General features: G+C 48.9%; 2 protein-coding genes across 2 annotated transcripts in view; both read right to left on the bottom strand.

Moving 5' to 3' along the window:
* Positions 1-2,193, bottom strand: part of LMO7 (LIM domain 7) — a 116,373-nt gene extending 114,180 nt beyond the window's left edge. The window contains exon 1 of the mRNA XM_026044508.1: positions 2,163-2,193. The gene's annotated coding sequence lies outside the window, so the exon portion shown is untranslated. The remainder of the gene's footprint in view (positions 1-2,162) is intronic.
* Positions 2,194-6,044: 3,851 nt separating this feature from the next.
* The window catches only part of UCHL3 (ubiquitin C-terminal hydrolase L3), a 36,377-nt gene continuing 26,465 nt past the window's right edge, over positions 6,045-15,956 (bottom strand). The window contains exons 7-9 of the mRNA XM_026044506.1: positions 10,162-10,237; positions 7,530-7,588; positions 6,045-6,424 (exon numbers count right to left, since the gene is read on the bottom strand). Coding sequence (XP_025900291.1) covers positions 6,341-6,424; positions 7,530-7,588; positions 10,162-10,237 — 219 coding nt within the window. The 3' untranslated portion in view covers positions 6,045-6,340. The remainder of the gene's footprint in view (positions 6,425-7,529; positions 7,589-10,161; positions 10,238-15,956) is intronic.

The raw sequence follows: 15,956 nt of genomic DNA, 5'->3' as shown, positions 1-15,956 counted from the left end.
GCAGGGACTCCCTGTCCCGCCGGGGGGTTTTGGGGAGCAGCGGGACCTCACCCTGCCCGCAGGGACTCCCCGTTGGGGCAGCGGGTCCTTTCACAGCAGCGGGAAGGGCTTTCACCTTTGGCTTCCTGGAGCTGTAACATGGAGCGCAGCCGAATCCTGCCCGAAACGCAGCTCTCCAGCTCTGGCCAGCGTTGCCCCACACCACAGACCCTTTCGAAGTGGGGCGACTTGGGCACCTCCTTGCACTCTGGGCCCACAGCGCGCGCCCAGGCGAGGTGCCGGGACAGGGGGGATGTGTGGAATCTCCCTCAGCGCCGGCTCCCTCCGGCACCGCTCCACAAGCCCCGGAGGCAGCAGTGGATACGGGAAGGTGCCCACAGGGACCCCCGCCAGGCCGCGCGGGCGAGGGCCGCACAGGGACTGTGGGGAGTCCAGCCCGGGAAGCAGCGAGTGCTGCTCCTCCAAGAGGAACGGCGACGTTGGAGAGGGACCTCGGCAGCAGCCACCCACAACGGGAGGGGAGCCTCCGTACCGGGACGCGCCACAACTCCCTCCTTTCCKCACTGAGCAGCACTAGCCAACACGCTTTATTGTTATTAATCGGGGCGCTTCTTTCTGCCCAGTGTAAAGCCCAYGGACAAGCGGCGCCGCTGCCACCTCGGCAGGAGAGTCCAGGCAGGACCGGGRCCACCAGCTCCCTCCCGGATCCCACCCCAGGGCTCCACTCTCCCTTACCGGCATCTTCACCCAAAGCTTCGGGTATTTTCTGCCTCTCTCTTCTCATTTTTACCCACCCTCCAGGTACGACAAATGCAGCTACCAAGTCTATTACACCAAGCCCCTCAGTTTCTGCATCCGCGCTGGGGTGTCTTGAGGCTTTCTAATGGCAAACTCTAAAGCTCTGTGCTGGAACGGCGGAGCGTTGGCTGCCGCGGATTTCCTCGGCACAGGGAAGTACCAGCAGTTCACGCAGGGGTTTCTCCAGCCACTTCAAACACCCGTGCACCAGCTCGCGTTCGGACSCCCTCATCGTCCCGGTTAGCGGGGCACAAACCCCGACCGAAACGCAGCAAACCCAGAGGGCTCTGCGGAGCCGAGGGCAGATCCCGAAGGAGCGAGTCCTCCAAGCCACCAGCACACCACGAGCCACAAAACTTCAGCACAAGTCTCATCAAAAAAACATTTGTTCCTCTAACACAGCAATGTAAATAGCTGGTTTTATTTTTAATCKGCATTTAAAAAGTAGAGAAATGCAAGGTACTCTCGGAAATGCAAACCTTGTTGCCTACAGAAATATTTACGTTTTCCTTCAACATTACAGCCCACGAACATCCTGTTTACCAATACCCCCGTTTTTCCAAGTTAATCTATTTCAAACGCGGCTCTTACCCACGGGGTGGGCTGAAAACCCACTGCAGAGCGAGGCAGATGGGGGCCGCGGGGGGCAGCGGGACCGCGGCCCCTACCCGGGCCCGGGGCGGGCAGCGGCGCCCGGGCTCAGGGCCTGGGTACAGCTCTGCAAAACGGGGGGCGTTTCTGCGACTGCTGACCCCGCTAACGCCTCCTGCGGGAGAGGCGTTTCTGGCAACRCGGGCGGCACCTCAAGCGAGCGGCTGCACGTGCAACGCGAGCCTCAACTCCCCGCGCCGTTAAAACGCCGGGAGCGCGCGGGGAAGCGCCCGCCGCGCCGCTCCAACGCCGGTGACCCCCCGCCTCCAAACGCCCGTTGCCCCAACGCTGTCATCTCCCCCCAAAAACGCCCGCCGCGTCGCCCCAGCGCCGGCGTCCGCCCCCCCTCCCCAAGCGCCCGCCGCGTCGCCCCGACGCCGGCGTCCGCCCCCCCTCCCCAAACGCCCGCCGCGCTGCCCCAAACGCCGCCGTCCCGCCGCGCGTCGCCGTTGGGATGTGGGGGACGCCGGGCACGAGTTGCGGGAAGGGGGACGGCAGCGCGGGCAGCCGGGGGCCGCGGGCGGGACGGGGCGCGCGGGCACCAGCGGCGGCGGCGCCGAACCGCGCCCGTTTCTGCGCGTTCGGCGGCGCCTTCCGCAGCCAGCGGGCGGCGGGCAGTTTGCGGGCAGCCCCCCGTCCCGCACACACACCCCCAGACGCCCGCGGCGTGAGGGGGACAGGCGGCGGCGGCAGGGGCCGCGGGCGGCGCTCACCTCCACCCAGCGGCGGGCCTCGGCGAAGGCGGCCTCGCAGCGCCGCTCGCCCTCGGCCGCGGCGCCCTCCATGGCGGCCGGAGCGCGCGGGCAGCGGAGCGGCCGCGGGCGGCCCCGCGCGCCCGAGCCCGCCGCCTTTTAGCGCCTCGTCCCGTCCCGCCCCGTCCCGCCCCTGTGGGGAAGCCGCGCGACGCTGGGGCGGCCGCGGCTCCTCCTTCCCGCCTCCCRGTTTTTTTCCCCTTTCCTCATGCAAAGCTGGCACCGGGCGGGGCGGKGCGCGGCGCAGGCGTCGGGGTTGTGAGGGAAAGGACGCTGGAAAACGCGGGATTCGTCCCGCGCGCGCTGCCGCCCGCGCCCGTTGGCGCGGGGCGCTCGCACGTTCCTGCTCGGGACGGGGCCGTCCCGTGCGCGCCGGCACGTCCCCGTTTGTGCTGACACCGTTTGTGCGGCGTGCGGACGCCTGCGAGCACGGGAAACCCCGCTGCGCCCCTCCAAGTTAATTCCTGCAGATGCGTTTGGGATCTATGGAGTGCCAAACGCACAGGAATCTCGTAAGGAGCGCCTTGGGAGGGCATGAGCCGGGAGCCCCGTGCCGGGGAGGCAGCCGGACAAGGCGGCAGTGAATGTTACAACATGTCTGTCTTTCCTCCCCTTTCCTGCCCCACGCTGGCTCAATCATAAGACCTAATTAAACCAAGAACATGTATTTCTTCTGCGAAACGTGTGAATGCAACAAAAYTACCCTCTCCTCTCAGGATTTATCCCTCTTCACTACGAATCCCAAAAATGTCCTTGGGCAGGACACATGTTTCTGTTCCTAACGGGCTCAGCTGCTGCTGGCCGACACCAAGTCCTGTCAGTTGTCCTCACTAAAAGCTCTGCTTGGGACCTGCTCCGGCATTTCCCATCAAGGCCTCCCTTCTCACCTAGTATAAAGCAGGATGCTCAGCCTTAGGTAGGAGGAAAAGGCAGTAATAACCAAGAACATTGTGGAAATTATTTATTTGGAAATGAATTTCCATGGAACGAGTTTAGTGAAAGGAGTCATGTTTAAGAAAATGGTTCCCAAGTTTTCACACTTGATTCTGGTTGTTTTATGTCACTTTGAGGTAAATCAGGTGACTTTCATAGACACGGAATCACAGAATCCTTAAGGTCAGAAGGGACCCCTAGAGACTATCCAGTCCAGCCCCCCCTGCTCCAGCAGGGACACCCAGAGCACGGGGCACAGGGCGGCATCCAGGCGGGTTGGGAAGATCTCCAGAGAAGGAGACTCCACAGCCTSCCTGGGCAGCCTGTGCCAGGGCTCTGGCACCTCCACTGTGAAGAAAATTTTCCTTAAGTTTCCTTAAGTTAACTTTTTAGATGAAGTATCTCAGCACATCTCAGTAAATCTTCCTTTTGGTAGGACCTCAGCAGCTTTCACATAGGAGCTATTCACTTTACACAAGTAAAAACAGAGAGTTCCAGCTCATGCATTTCCTCCTCAAAGTGAATTTTAAATTACTGTCTCTGCTAGGCATGGCAAACCCAGTAAGACCGTTCAGGATTCCTGTGCAGCAACACACTAAGTTACTGGCTTCGCAGATCAGAGAAAGATGCTGGACTCCAGGCACGACTGCTAGTGAACGGCGACAGGAGCAGCAAACACTCATTTATTCCACAAAACAGAGCCTTTCATGGGGCACGCTCCCCACCCAGGGTAAGTCAAGCAACAGCTCATGTCATATTCTCTTCTCAAAAGGTTCCCAAAATATTTGGTGCCAAAATATTTTCCATCAAGGCAGTCTTTTTTCCCTTCTGAAGAGAAGACTTTATTTCATAAATGGGTGCTGTAAGTGTATTTATTTTCCAAATATGACATAGGCATATTTGTTTTTTCTCCTTCTCACCTTGTTTCAAACACACAGCCAGGATTRAAAGGAAAACAACCAACCAACCAAAACCCCCCCAAAACGAAACACTTTACTCCGTCTCTGAAACCCTTAGTGTTTCCCAACACATTTGTCGTGCTGTGGGGAAAGGCACGGTGCTGCACCTGAAGGGTTACACAACGCTGAGCAGTCCGCAGGGCACGGGCTCCCCACCTTAGGGCTGGACACGCTCCCTCCTTTCCCTCCTCCGTGCACCATTTCCATAACCAGATGCGTTGGRCGCTGGAGAGGGCTGTCCTGCTCCTCTCCCATCCGTGAGGCTTGGTAGAAGTCCAGTCCTAAAGTTATTTTGGGCCTGCAATAAATATTTACAGAAATGCCCAGCACCTAGAAGTGTTTAGCACCTAAAAACACAGACAGCACCTGAACAGTGACATTGGGTGGGGGCATTTCCCGGCCTCAGACAAGTGCTGCAGTTCAACAGTTCTGAATCGTGTTTCCTCTTTTGCCCTTCCCTCCTCCTCCTCCTCAGAGCACCTTATTTTTATCTGAGTTACGGCTCTGTTTCCTAACCAGAATCTTCTGCGTCATCTCTAGCACAAAACATGCAMTGGCCCAATTACAGTGTGGCAACTTTTATTGGATTTGCTGCTAGCAGCAGGAAAACAGCGCAGTTAGGCCTGCTTAGCAAAAACTGAAGGCTTTCTGTACAGGGCAGGCTCGGAGCTTTAGTGACGAGCACAGCAAGGCAAAGCAAGCTTTCCGTYGCACAAGTTTTCTGGCACTACTGCATTTTATTGGGAGAAAAGAAATGCTGCACGGGGCAGCTCGTTAGCGCTGCTCTCCCTCCTCACCTTTCCTACCAGCTCACTCACAGAAAACACTCTGTTGTCAGAGGACGCTGCAGGTGACTTCATTAGGCAGCTTCTCTTTTTCTTCAGAGTGCAAAAGATGTTCCTGAGCGATAAGGGAGCCTCCCCAGCCTGTTTCTGTGCTGTGGAGAGGAGAGCTGTGCCAGGTGGCTCCGGCGGGAGCCCTTCCCTTCTCCCTGCGCTGCCCAGGGAGGGAGGGCGCCAGCAGGAGCGCGCGCTGGAAGCCACCCTGAATCCGTTCCCTTCACAGCAACAAAGCAGGGAATAAAACCACAAAATCTCAAAAAAAAAAACCCAACCCCCCAAGCCCCAACACACTCTTCTTAAGAATCCCAAAGCACAAGGCTGCTCAGCGCTCCCTGCGAAGCTGTACTAACGCCAGCAAAGCCACTGCTCCCCCAGGACGCAGGGTGAGGAGCGGAGGGGAGGGCGCCACGCAGCAGCCCAAAGCACCACCTCACTAATGCACAGCACGTGGCCCCTAAAGCACGAAAATGTGCCCATGCCACCGGCCTTAAAATCAATGAGATGGTTATGGTTCTATGATACAGGTTGCATTAAAAAAACATTACTTTCCCATCATTTATTCCCATCATTCTCATCAGTTAGGTGAGGTATCGCTCACAGTCGTATTCACCTGTACGTTCCCTTCCCAGCCCTAGCATTTGAACTTGTACTTATTACTACAGTGGCTTCCCCCCCCCCCTTTTTTTTTTTTTTAAGTAAAAAACCATTTTCCCCCACAAATAGCAAAGAGTAGTTTAACTAAAGCTTTGGCAGTTTATTTACGTTATCAGGCTTGAAAAACAAAATTAATTTCTTATTCAAAACTTAAAGACAGTTTTAAAATGTTAAGTGCTCACCAATAACAAATAGAAATTATCCTCTGTTTAGGCTTTTATATTTGTTAATAAAAAAAAAAAGAATTTAATGTTGTGAAAAACTGCCTTGTCCTTCTGAGTCATCTGAAAAGCTCTTACAATATATTACCTGTATTGCTTGGACTAGAAGCAAGATGCAGATAGCCTCAGACTTCAAGGTTTCTATCCATTAACACACCACACACTCCCAACATTAAATATGAATGATAATACTGCTCTCAATTAGCTCATCATTACTATGTTGATGAGTTGGGGTGGAACATGACAGATAGCAACTCACAAACCTTCTAAGGGGGACTGAGAGAAAATAAAAAATCACTCTAAAACACAAATGTCTTCACACAGTGCGTGTGTGTRTGTGTGTACAGGCAAGAACCCTGTTTGCTTGAGGAACAAGCAGCAACATAGAGCAAGGACAAATCCAAAGTTTATTCCACATGTGCTACAGCTAACCAACATGTTAGGGAAGTATCAAAATCTCTATTATTAACACATGGCAAGAGTTTTATCGTTACAATATGTCATGATAGATGAGCCCAATCGAAAAAGGCTTAAGCTGCAGACAGTGCAATTGCATTAAATCGTAATTCCTCTGGGTCACGTTCCATGAACTTCTTGCAAACCCCTATTGCATCCTGAAAGAAAACAAACAAACACATAGTCTTACTTAAAAAAGCAATYTGAAATACAACTAAAAATCAACTTCTCCAGAGAGGATTACTAATGAGACAAATTGATTAAAACTGTATTTCTCATCTGAGTTGTCCCTGTTGAAGATAATTTACAGGGCTCATGAAAGAAGGAGAGAGCAAAGACCTCTGCCTCTTCTGTTACTGAAGGCTGCTTTTTGCATCAGGCCTGCGCTGTTCTGACTTGTGAGTGCAACTCAGGCCTGCCTTTACTGGCCCTGCTGTACTCAGAAACTTGGTTTGTTTGTCTCAGGAAGAACCTAAGCTGTGTGGGGTAAGGGAAAGGTTATAAATAACTCCCTCCTCTAGCTTGAGGGTGCAATATGGAGAGCACATGTTATCAATGAAATAGAAAAGAAAAAGTGTCACATATGAAGGAATAAAAGCTTTACCCAACTTCTGCCCACATCTCCAAACAGGCACGAACTGCACGCGCGCTTTACAGAGATGAAGGGAACACTATCCAACTTGAAGAGGTTTTGTTTGAGTTTCCCTAGTTTCTTCCTTCTGTAAAGCTAATCCAGACTGGATACTCCAATACTCAAATYCAGACTTTAAACTCTCGCAGCTTCAGCCTGGCATCCCTCTCCTGGCATGAGAGTGTATTCTCCCAATTGGGTCTATTCCTTTGGAACTCATCTCTCAGCTGAAACTCAACTTGGCAAGGAAGAAAGGACAAGAGACAAGAAGTGCTGGAAAAGGACTCAGCCTATCAAGCAATAACTACATCCAAGTAAATGAGAAATTACTATCAGGTTTTCAAGGTGCTCTCTTCATGCCATATGTGCCTTAGTCACCAGTAGCATGAGAAACTCTCAGTGCAGACGCTGCCCTGCCTGAGCCTCCCTGATCATCAATCCTTCAGACACTGCTTGCTTTTACTTGATGAGACTCTCTCATCCACAGTTCCACCATGTGCATTCTGAAATATTCATTTTARAACAGTAAATCTAGTCGTCTCACCATCCCACTCACTCTAAACCAACAGAAGCATAAACACAGCAAGTCTGAAAGCTGTTTAGYACCACTCACGATGCCTTTCTAGGCCTACCTCTAAGAAAGAGTCGTCCGTGGTTTCCCCGTGGTTTACTGGAAATGGCTTGCGCCCATCTGTTGAAACAGGGTTAAACAAAGTATTTATAAAATGAAAACATAAAAGATTGTTTTCTTGCGAAAGAATAATTTAAACAGSTTTTTCTCTCCACCTACCTAAGTGCCACCTAATTTTTCATTAMAAAAATTTACAAATTATAATAGGCAATTACAGCTTGGTCTCTCTCCTACAGCTTACTGCTTCGCAAGATACTACAGAATCACAGAAGGGTTGGAAAGGACCCCTAGAGATCATCCAGTCCAACGCCCTGCTCCAGCAGGGACACCCAGAGCACGGGGCACAGGGCGGCATCCAGGYGGGTTGGGAAGATCTCCAGAGAAGGAGACTCCACAGCCTCCCTGGCAGCCTGTGCCAGGGCTCTGGCACCCTCACAGGAAAGCAGCTTTTCCTCACGTTCTTCCTTCTACATACTGTTATCTACAACCTGTTCAGAGTATTTAATTTTTCTTTCCTTTTTTTTCAAGCAAAAACTTTTGCTTAGCCTGTAAGGCTTTTTTAAGCTTTACTCTTGTTTTAGCTCTGGTGTGGCACTTGAGTTTCCCAAGTGAAGAACAACTGCAACTCCTCAAGGCTGTGCACAGACTGCTGTGGATTCGTGGTCTTTGACAAGTGGGATCAAGGCCTCCGACCAGCAGAGCACAATGCCAAACCCATCAGTTTCTCTAAGAGTTTGAAGAGCCAGGGTCACGACTGAAATACTATTCCAATTAAAAAGGACAGCGAACAAAACCCAAGGGATTTAAGTATTAAATAAGCTCATAATATCTAAAATAGTTGCTATAGCTTGCATTTAAAAAAAAGCCATTTAAACAAAAGTTGACTTTTTTAAGTATTATTTACAAGATAATAATGCTGCTGCCATTTTTTTTGCTTAATGCTTTGGTCCGTAGAAAACTCTAAAAAAGTGTCTGGTTACTACAAAGCGGCAGCAGCCTGAGCACACGCCAGGATCTCTCAAGYGTTTCCGAGCTCCGCTTCCCTCGTGGCTCCGTGCTCCCTTTCGCGGCGCCTCCCTCGGCAGGGACCCCACGGACCTCAGCGGGGTGTCCGGGCTGCGGTGCCCCCACGGGGAACAGCTGTGGGGCAGAGCTGCGGCGCCCTCAGGGCGGCCAGGCCCCACGTGCAGGCCGCGGGGCCGGGCCCCGCTCCAACTTTCACATACATCTCGGCCTATATACGTATGTGCACACGTACAGGGGCACTTTAATTCCATCTGCCTGCACATATGGTGCCTTCGACGGCAAAACCATGAGGAGTGTTTAACATCCGAATGGTTCCCTAGGGCCTGTGGCCTGGCAAGCTGGAAAACCTTCCCCCTTCTCCTGCCCTTGGGCATTTCTACCTTTCTTCCCTTGTCTTAGGCAGCACAGAAGCCCTATGAGCATTCCACTGCGCAGCTGAGCTCAGTTTTGTTGTTAGCAGAAAAAGGAAGTGGATTTTTTTTTCCTCTTTTATCRTTGTTGTGGAGTGGAAATTAGATAAACGGTCGTTTGCAGGGTGCTGCAATGGAGAGCACGCGGACGGGAGGGAATGAGCCGGCCACCATCGCGTGCAACACGTGCCTAAACTTACTGTCACAAACCAGGCAACCGCCGCAGGTTGTGGGCACCTGAGGCAGCTCGCTGTCGTCACCCGCACTGCATCATGGCAAGCCAGAAATCTGTGTCTACTGATCATCAGTTCTTAATATTGATCACTTATCCATTATGTATTCACCCTCAGATTAACAAAAGCGTTTCTTACATCCTACTGATGCCCTAAGTTTTAATTAATTGTCCCCTGTTACAGACATTGCTTAAAAAAACGTTGAYTTTCCAGAAGGCTTTAACTCCATAGAAATAACAGATGTTCCCACCATAAAACACYGCAAAAATTACTTCAGGAAGGAGCAGAGTGACTTGCAGTTTTTAAATTCCCATCTACTTGCCGATTTTCTGAAGTGTCTGCAGCAAAGCCTAGTTGCCCAGCAACATGTTTAAGATTAGAATCATTACAGAGTATCTGAGCAGAACTTGGTGCCACACAATATGAAAAAGGGGAAAAAATAGCTGTAAGTAATTCAGAAAACAGAGGCCACTGTTCAGAAGTTARCTGTCTAGCGACCACAGAAAAGGAAATAAAGAGAATAACCAGTCTRCACATAATAAATGTTATATATGTATTGATATATAAATAATAATTTGCAACCTATTAGCATCTGTTAGTATTTTGACCACATAATTTCAATTTAGCTATAGCACTATTTAATAACCTAGCTATAGCTTCTGCAGTTGCCTAAAATCTATTAATTGATTCCACAAGCAATTCAGGGGCACTGCTATATCAGTATTTTCCTCTGAAAGTGCAACTGCTTCCAAGAAAGAATTCTTCTTGGTTAAAATTATTTGATAAAAAGACTCCCAAAACCCTAATACCCAATTATCCCAATACCCACAAAACCTAGGAGGCTGTTAAAAGGACCTAAACCTTACAAGAAATCAAAAAATATATCACAAATTAAATATTTTTTTAAAATACAACATGTATTAGATTCAAACAAATGGAAWGCAGGGATAAAAAGTGTTCTTACCCAATTCATAGAGATGACCACCTACATTAACTAACGCAACAAAGTGAAGATCTACTTTTTCATCTATACTTGGTGCCTGCAAAACAAAACAAAAAACATACAGTGTTCACCAAGGCCCTTACTGCAAGGAAGTCACGCAGAACGCACATGACAACACGCACGACGCCTGGCGAGGAGGAGGAGGAGGAGGAGGAGGAGGAGGATGACGTTCACCGCAGCACGCGGTGGCTCCATGCACAGGTGACACCACAGATCATTTTGAAATATAAAAACACCTCCTGCAGATGCTTTCGCCAGGAGGAATCATTTCAGCAGGGAAGCTGAAGGGGCTTCCAACAGCAAGCTTACGTAGAAGCTTCATTCTTCGCTACCGGATGACAGGTAGCGTCAGCTCAGATAMGTCAGCATTAAAACAGGCTCTTAAATGAAGGCACTTGCAGACCCCGCGGCGCTCACCCGCGCGCTGCAACGCGAGGGGCAGGCGGGACGCGCTCCCAGCTGCACCCATGGGCTCGGCCACACCAGCCTCGCTTGCGAGTCGCTTACGTGACAGTGGCCACGTTCCCTGCTCCCAGACATTCCCAAACACGTGCTACGTGGGCGGCAGGGCGAACCCCCAGCGATGCTTACAGCTCCATCGCTGGAAAAGCCACAGGTTTCGGTGAGTCCCTGGGAATCCCCCAAAACSGGCAGGACTCAAGAGTGAGGGGCCAGCACCCCGCTGCGGGTGCTGTGGGAGGTCATGGGCTGGGAAAGCAGAGCTCGGGCTCCAGCCCATGCGGGCCACCTGCGCTGAGGAAATTCCGGAGTGAACGGAATGAGCGCTACCGCTGGTCCTGCTTGATGAAGGAACACTGCTTAAYGCCTCAAGTTTGGCGTCGGACTCCCCGGGCACAGCCTGACTTGACTAGAGAGCCCAAGCATCTCAGTTCTATTTTCAGAAGACAGATCTCTGAGATTCTCCACAGTTGGGATTCCCAACATTGGGGATCTGCCTCTTTCTAGTGGTGGCCAGCAACAGGACAAGAGGAAACGGCCACAAACCAAAGCCCCCAAAGTTCCCCAGGAACTTAAGGAAAATTTTCTTCACAGTGAGAGTGTCAGAGCCCCAGAACAGAGGGTGTCCAGGGAGSCTSTGGAGTCTCCTTCTCTGGAGATCTTCCCAACCTGCCTGGATGCCGCCCTGTGCCCCGTGCTCTGGGTGTCYCTGCTGGAGCWGGGGGTTGGACTAGGTGAGCTCTAAAGGTCCCTGCCAACTCTACTGATTCCATGATTTTTTTTTTTTCCTCAATTTTAGACTAAAGCACAGTTGTTCCTTTGACCATTTTGAGGCCTCTGTTCTTTGCCAACTTTTAATAAAGATCTTTTCTATTGAGATAGGTACTTGGCATTGCCTTCAACGCTGAACCTAGAGCTGAAGACAGTAGAGCCATCAAGAAAAGTATGATCAAGTTTTCACAGAATTTATTTGAAGTGATCACTATCCACATATAGTCATGGTTGTTTCYGAACTTGTCAAATCTAAATAACTTGCCTCCATAAAGTGCTATTACCACTTACTTCAATGCAAGAAGCACTGTTTTTATGTTTWAAATTCCCAGTTGTCATAAAAACACACACCCTCAAGGAGGAAGAAACATCCATCTCATAATTAAAGTTCCMTTTCTAACATCTGCTCACTTTTCTTCACCCGTTTTTCTCTTCATCTAATCTACTTGTAAATATTACAATAGTAAAAGTATTCCATTTCTTGAAAAAGTATTTTTGTCTGACTTTTTTGCATAATACACAGAGTCAATAGGCTCCAAATCATCCAGTTRATCTCAATTTTATATTACAAAAATATATTGCTTAGGATTTAGGCAAGACATGGGCCTGGACTGAAACTAACCCGCATGACAGGTTTGATTTAAAATCTCTTCAGCCTCCCTGGGTGGATAAAGCAGCCGTTCAGTGTGTGCATGGACCAGCACGTGCCAAAAGAGCAAATAAACAAACTTGTCATCAGGCCAACTTCTACTTCACTGCAAAGTTCTAGCAATTCTAGCACAAAAGGCAGAAAACTTCACATGTCAAAGGGAGGAAAAGAACGGGGAACAGCACTTTCAGGAAGATGTCTCTTGTGGTTCCATGAGAAGCTACATTTTGGGCAAAGCTTTCTGCTTTTGATCAACAGTCTGCTAGGCACAAACACCTAGCAGAACAAGAGAACACTGACYGAGGAAGCCAATCTGCGTGTTCATCCCTAAGTAGTATACTCAGAGCAGCTACAAAGGAGTCTCTTGATCTCTCTTCTTGACCAGCGTCACATCAGTATCAGCGCTGGGATTTCCCATCCCTCTGGTTTTCACTCAGTGTGCAGGACTTCATGTGCAGAAGGAAAAAGCAGATTTGAGTGATCACATGGAAGAACCATCAGGAAGGGGAAAGGCCCATGAGCCTGAGAAAGATTGGTTCTCTGATCAGGATTTGGAACTAATCTCTGGGATTCAAGACACTTCAAGTCTTCTGGATAGCTATAGCTCTCAAAGAAAATTCCATTTCTTTTCCATCCTGCAAGATGGAAAGATGACAAATGTCTGGAGCAGCTTGCGCTGTGGTTTCAGGCTTAGAACAGCTCATGCTACAGAACACGACCTTTCTGATTTAGTCTGTTTAGGGGGAAAAGTAGCCTCAAAAATAACATCCAGCAAACTGCAAACCGCAGGGTGATTGGATTAAGAATAAAAAAAAATCCCAACCTTCCAACCTTCTCTCTATTATCAATGGCATTCCAAGGTGCTCAGAAACAAGAGCCAGAGATGCTCTCTCTGCAGCCCGATTTTGGAGGCTGAATTCAAGGCACTTGTGTGAGTCTTTACTTTGCAGAGGATGTGACTACCCTGCTAGTGCGCAGGGAGATTAAATAATGAACCAGGTCTGAAAAGCCCATTTTAACTGATTGCTCTCCAGTGAACACTGATAACTCACCTGGTCTCCTGTTGTCCTGAGGAATTCCTTGTTTTCACCTCTTACCACTGCCCCACATGCTCCATATAGGAGCCCCTCCATATAGGAGCTGCTACAATCCTCATTCTTGCTGCTGCATTAACCTCCAGAAGCCTCCTGGTACAAATTTATGCTGAGAAGCTTGTCTACTCTTAAAATAATTATATAAAGTGGTCTAGTAATGTACATTTCATCTCCTATACAGCTAATCTTCCTAACACATTTAGACCATTAGCATCTCAGAGACAGTATTCGATTTTCACACATGTGGAACATTTTGGTCTTCAAATGTTGCTAATTTAAGACAAAACTGTTTTATCCAATTTCACCTACAGTTGGTGTCTTCTCCCAAAAAAAGCATTTTGGGGATCAAATGCACAATCAGGCAAAAATATTCCTGTCTTGCTCCCACAAATACAGTGGCCAAGTGCTTCACTTAGCTCTGAACTTTGTTGAAGTACCACGGTATAGAACTTGGGCTCAATATTACACGACAGATTTCAAAAAGTTTCCTCTAACTAAAGTTTATTTACTGATTATTCCCCTTACGCTTGCTCTAGAGAGAATGAAGTGAAGCAATAAACCTCAAACCAGGTTAGAAGAGTATTGTGTGTTACAGCRAGTCAGGGAGTGACCAGAAGGAAACAGAGTTGGGTTAAGTCAAGACTGTATCAASAGTCTCACGTTCTGGGAGGAAACAGGTCATGACTGACAAGGAGAAATCAATTTTGCAGAACCTTGAGGACTGAAAAGATACAGATGCATCAAAAATGCAAAGATCAAGACAAACATCACTAGTAGGTCTAAGAAAAAAATGGTAGGGGTTCAAATGTACAGTTTTACTCACAAGGGGTTATGAGAGGAAGTAAAAARACTGTTCAAATAGACATTTGCACAGAAGACCTTTGGATGTGGTTTGGCTTCAGCAGATTTTGAAGGAAAGAAGGAAAGGCGATGCAGTTCACAGGGCATTGCTTGGGCCTTAGTAACATTTCCATTTGGAAGCGCAGAAAATACTGACTCTATCCTTTGGCAAATTTCCTTTCTATTCCTCTGAAAGGGAATTGTAACCTGGTTCAAAACACTTCAGTAAAAACAACGATCTCTGGAATGATGATSACAAGTTTCAGCAAGATTTTTTTTGGCTTGTTTTCACTGACCAGGGAGGTGTGTATTCCCGCTCAATATACTGCAGTAAGTTGGCTGCATGTGGAAGTCCCAGGAGCTTTGCAGCCTCCCGTCCCCGTTACAGCCACCTTGAGACCTACGTGGCCCTACAGAAAAGGAATTTAGAAAAGAAAGATGCCAAGGGAAAAGCTGGGAGCACTGACCCACTGCCAKCCCTGGCTATGGAGTTCCTCTGCCAAGTGCTCAGTTGTAGTTCTGCCATGCTGTCTCCTTAAAGCCCATTAGCTGCTTTATGTCCTCCCTGCAGCTCAGACGTGCAAGTGCCAAGTCAAATAGAATCCAAGTTTCTGGATGGAAGCATTTGGTTTTCCGTGGGAGGATGTCAAGGAAGAAACTAAGATCCTGAAGTGGGCCCAGAGCATCTGGATTCAGGAGGATTGTTCAGCACCTGTGTTTTCCGATTGCTCAATTGTGCTCCACAGCAACTTCAATCCAACACAGAAACTAAAGTTTGGGTAGCTGAGATAAGAGAGAGGAAAGAGAAAATACAACCAATGCAATAAACAAACAAAAACACAACAGAGCATCTTCTCCCATTTGAGAAGAGTGAGGAAGAAGATAAAATTAGGAAGTTACCATGATCAGAGGCAAAAAAAAAAGTTCCCCATGGCAAGTACAGATTGTAAACTAAAAGAACAAAARAATAGAAAAATTGATAACGTGGGTTGAGATAACATTGTCTGCAACAAAGAAACATGTTGTATCTATAGCTTAAAAATTCACTGCACCTACTGCAATTCATCAGGCTTGCAGAGTATTTCAGTAGCGCAGTATTTTCAGTATTTCCCTATTACAGCTCCTTAGCCATCTGGAGACTTCATCAAGTGAAAAGCTGTTGCTCTTGAGAGCAGAAAGCAGTTTTATTTAAGGAGCAGAAAGTGAGGCTCCCACCATTCACTTTTGCTCTCAATTTTGAGGAAATTTACTGTCCATCCATGAATGCTTAGTAGGAGCAACGTACTCACAGCCCCCAGGAAGCTGGTTTTTACTTTAGGCACAATGCCCAGAACGCCCTTCCCTCCCTCAGAACTGAAAGGGCCCAGGACTGGGCGCGCGAGCAAAGCTCAGGGGTCTGCCTGCCGCCCTCAGCGCGGGGCGGCTGCCCCACACGCCCAGCAGCACGGCCAGCCCCGCTGAGCCCGCGCGGCTCCGGCGGCACGCGCAGCACAAGGTCTCCTCTCTCCCTCCAGTAAACCAGCTGGAATCRCTTCAGGGACCCACGGCATTTTTTTTCCAAGTCGCACTACTTCACATGGAGTTCATCTCTCTGGATGCTACGCTCCACAGCGGTGTAAACACAAGAACAACCCTGTCCTCAGTTAACAAGCTGTCAGTACTGGGCATTGTATTCAGTCTTAAGTCTTTGCTAAATTAAACCTTTGCTAGAGGAATCTAAATGGAATTCACAAGTAATAACATCTACTTTGGCAGTAAGTTTTTGTACTGTTGGACACAACGTGTCACTTTATTCAACTTGAAAACAGGCCACAACTTGAAGGCCACTTTATCCAACTTGAAAACCTCAAGTCACTAACACCAGTTGTCCAACACAACCACAGTAGACTGCGCTGTAACTTCAACCCCCAGTCAAGTCATGGCTTATTTAATGTTGAACTAAA

Source organism: Nothoprocta perdicaria, unplaced genomic scaffold (assembly GCF_003342845.1).
Source record: "Nothoprocta perdicaria isolate Ctin4 unplaced genomic scaffold, notPer1 scaffold_37, whole genome shotgun sequence".
NCBI lineage: Eukaryota > Metazoa > Chordata > Aves > Tinamiformes > Tinamidae > Nothoprocta > Nothoprocta perdicaria.
This window is presented reverse-complemented; position numbering and strand designations above follow the sequence as displayed.